Below are 3,306 nucleotides of genomic sequence, written 5' to 3'. Positions count from 1 at the left end.
CGTCGCCGACCAGGAGTAGTTAGGAGGCTCCCAGATAAGAGGTCTTGCCTTTTCAATCGTTGTTGATGTTTGTGCTAGCCTTCTTAAGGTGGACTTGTTTACCTTATGTCTGTACTCAGATATTGTTACTTCCGCTGACTCGTTTGTATTAGAGCTTATGTATTCGAACCCTCGAGGCCCCTGACTTGTAATATAAAGTTTTTATGACTTTAATTTGTGTTTAGAGTTGTGTTGTGATATTTTCCCGTGAGTATGTGATCTTAATCGTGCGCATTTGCGTGTATGATTAGTGCACGATTAAGTCGATGCATCACACTCTCCTAACAAATAAGAAAGGTACATGTAAATTTGGGTGACTGGGACAATGACAAGTACATCAAATTTCGGTGGATTTTGCAACAAGTTACAAAAAGGTATCGAGCTCTAAAAAAACAAACACCTTAGACCTGAACATGACAGCACAACAGAGATCATTCATGCGTGTGTGTGCAGTAATTCCAGAAAAAATAATTAAAAAAGGCAAAATAGTAAGTCATCCCAGTTAATCACAGTACAAAAATCGTGGGAACAAAATAAGAACACGGCAGGGAATTTGGGGCTGCATCAATTCCAGATCGGTTCCGGGACGGTGACCCATACATTTCTCCGTGTCTGTTCAAGAATCGGAGGGGTTAAGTGTCGATGCCGACGGCTCTATTTAATCACAACCGCGGCCGTGCGTCGGCAACATCTACTCGCTACTCGATTCGTCGCGCGGGTGGGGAGGTAGCTCACTCATGGCCAGGACCGCGGTGGGTCGCCGCCGTCGGCCGCAGGCGTCCCGCTGCGACGACCGGATCAGCGGCGTCCCCGACGATCTCCTCCTTTCGGTCCTGCGCCGCCTCGACATCCGGACGGCGCTCGGCACCGCGGCCCTCTCCAGGCGCTGGGCCCGCCTCAACCGTGAGCTCCCAGTCCTCAACTTCAGTGTCGAGGGCATGCTCCCGCCGCGCTACCACCGATGGGTCCAGCTCCGCCGCGGCATCGGGGGAGCTATTTTTTTCCAGTACGAAAGGCACGCAATGACACGGGAGCTCATGCCCAACATCACAAGGTACGAGCGCCGCGCCATGCGCGCCCTGACCAGGTCCGTCGAGAGCTTCTTGGGCACCGTCGCTCGCCGGAGGAGGGTCAGCAGGCTCAGGATGGAGTTCTTCGTCGCCCCACAACACCGGCTGCCTGAACCAGCTCGTCGCGGAGGCCATCGACGGTTGGGGGCTGGACGACCTCGAAGCTGTTGCTAAGCCAATCTACAATCAACCAGGAGCAGTCCACAGCTTTGGCAGATTAAGCTTACTTTTAGAAGGAATTTTTCAGAGAGCATGATGGAGGACTGGCTCCAACTAGTGGATGTCCACAGTCTAGTGCTTTTTGATGAGCCTGATGCTTTAATTTGGCAATATGAAAGTTATGGGAAATACTCCAGCAGCTCTCTCTACCACATAATTAACTTTAGAGGGGTCAAACCTATTTACATCCCTGCTGTCTGGAAGTTACATGTCCCCCCTAAAATTCATGCTTTTCTATGGTTGGTTTCTCATAACAAAATCATGACTAGAGACAATCTCAGAAAAAGGCAGATCATTAAACCTTTGTATTGTGTTTTTTGCTCTAAAGATGAAACTGTTCATCATATCCTTTTTGATTGTGTGGTCGCTATGTTTGTGTGGGCAATCATTAGAGAACATTTCAAAGTAGATGTAGGCACGGATTATTTGTCTGTTGCCAGATTTTGGCTCTCAAACAAAAAGAGATCCTCCCTTAATGTAGCATGTGCAGTAACCATGTGGTGCATATGGAAACTTAGAAATTCCATTATCTTTAACAATGCCATATGGATTTCTGTCAAGCAGGTTTTAGGGAAGATGCTGAGTTTGACCAAGATCTCAACACTGGTCCCGGAACAGGAGAAAGAAACTTTGGGGGGCTTCTTGAGGTACTTAAAGGAAGTGAAGGCGCCTCTAACCATCAAGAGTGGCTGAGCTGGGACAAGTTACACGCCGCGAGCAGGGATTCAGAGCCGGGATCACCCTTATCCACTCCAAACAAGCTTGCTCTGAATGCTGGGATGTTCAGCCCTTCATCAGTGCTTCAGCTGACGTGGTTCCCACAATCAGCTACAGCCCCTCCTCTGATGGCCAGGAGGGCTCTCGGCATCTTCGAGTTATTCACCACCTGATGTGGATCTCCCCCCACCTTATGATTTAAGATGTAATGCTGTAATAAACTTTGTCGCCGGTTCCTAATAATGGCTTATTGTAAAATGTTGATCTCGTAGTAGCTCTCTGGCAGCTTTGTGCCAGGAAAGGTCTAGCCTTTCTAGGAGTAGTTCTCTTTTGCTACTTTCTGAACATGTGGTTTCGCTATATTAAATATAATGGAGTCGGGGATTCGGTCCCTTTCCTTCTAAAAAAACTATACTCTTCATCGGCGGTGGCTGTTGTTCCATTGCGTCGGTCTTATGGGGCCTTAGCACGACGACTTCCCGACTATCTACTACAATAAGTTTTGCCCGGCTTCGACGAGGAAGAGGCGATGACAACATTGCGCCTTCAGCTCGCTTCAGTGTTTGTAGTTGTTGCTAGGTGGTCTATAGATCTGGATGTAATTTTTATTATTTCTAGTGTTCGTTGTACTATCATGATTGAAGATGAATAGATCGGAAGTTTCTCGAAAAGAAAAGGTAAGTATTTCACATCGACTAGTAGATGTGACATAGCAATTCCGTTTCCGTTAATCTTGCACGGCACGTCCGCACGACGCACGGAAGGCATATCGAAATCACCTCTGGTTGTTAGGCAAGTTATATACGCGATAACTTTTTTTTCTTGAAGAAAACCCCCCCTTTGGACACGGGCTCTAAAAGATGACGAGATTTATTCTAGTACTATTTGAAAACGAGTTTGGGGAGCACTACGCGTCTACCGGTAGACGTCTAGTAAACATCCACCACCATGACAGCCGTCAGATCTCCGCGCACGAGCCGTCCGATCTAACTCCTCGCACGCGGCTCGTCGCCTTCCCGACACACTAATTCCTGAAACAACAAACCAGTTGCAGAAACAACGACCGCATTGCAGACAATGATCGCGTTGCAGAAACAATTCCTGAAACAACGGCCGCATTGCAGAAGCAATTCCTGAAACAACGGCTGCGTTGCAGAAAAAACTACCATGTTGCAAAAATTTGGAGATTGCAGAAACAATTCCTGAAGCAACGGCCGCGTTGTAGAAACAATTTCTGAAACAATGGTTGCGTTGTAGAAAC

At 47.6% G+C, this 3,306-nt stretch overlaps 1 protein-coding gene across 1 annotated transcript; it reads left to right on the top strand.

Annotated features, from left to right (window-relative positions):
* Window positions 1-550: 550 nt before the first annotated feature.
* LOC123169669 (uncharacterized) lies at window positions 551-2,549 on the top strand. The gene is made up of 2 exons (XM_044587551.1): window positions 551-942; window positions 1,893-2,549. The coding sequence occupies exons 1-2, from the start codon at window positions 777-779 to the stop codon at window positions 2,216-2,218; spliced, it is 492 nt and encodes a 163-aa protein (XP_044443486.1). The 5' UTR covers window positions 551-776; the 3' UTR covers window positions 2,219-2,549.
* The last annotated feature ends 757 nt before the right edge of the window (window positions 2,550-3,306 follow it).

This window comes from Triticum aestivum, chromosome 1D (genome assembly GCF_018294505.1).
Source record: "Triticum aestivum cultivar Chinese Spring chromosome 1D, IWGSC CS RefSeq v2.1, whole genome shotgun sequence".
Lineage (NCBI taxonomy): Eukaryota > Viridiplantae > Streptophyta > Magnoliopsida > Poales > Poaceae > Triticum > Triticum aestivum.
Note: the sequence above shows the minus strand (reverse complement) of the source record. Positions and strands in the feature narration are given on the sequence as shown.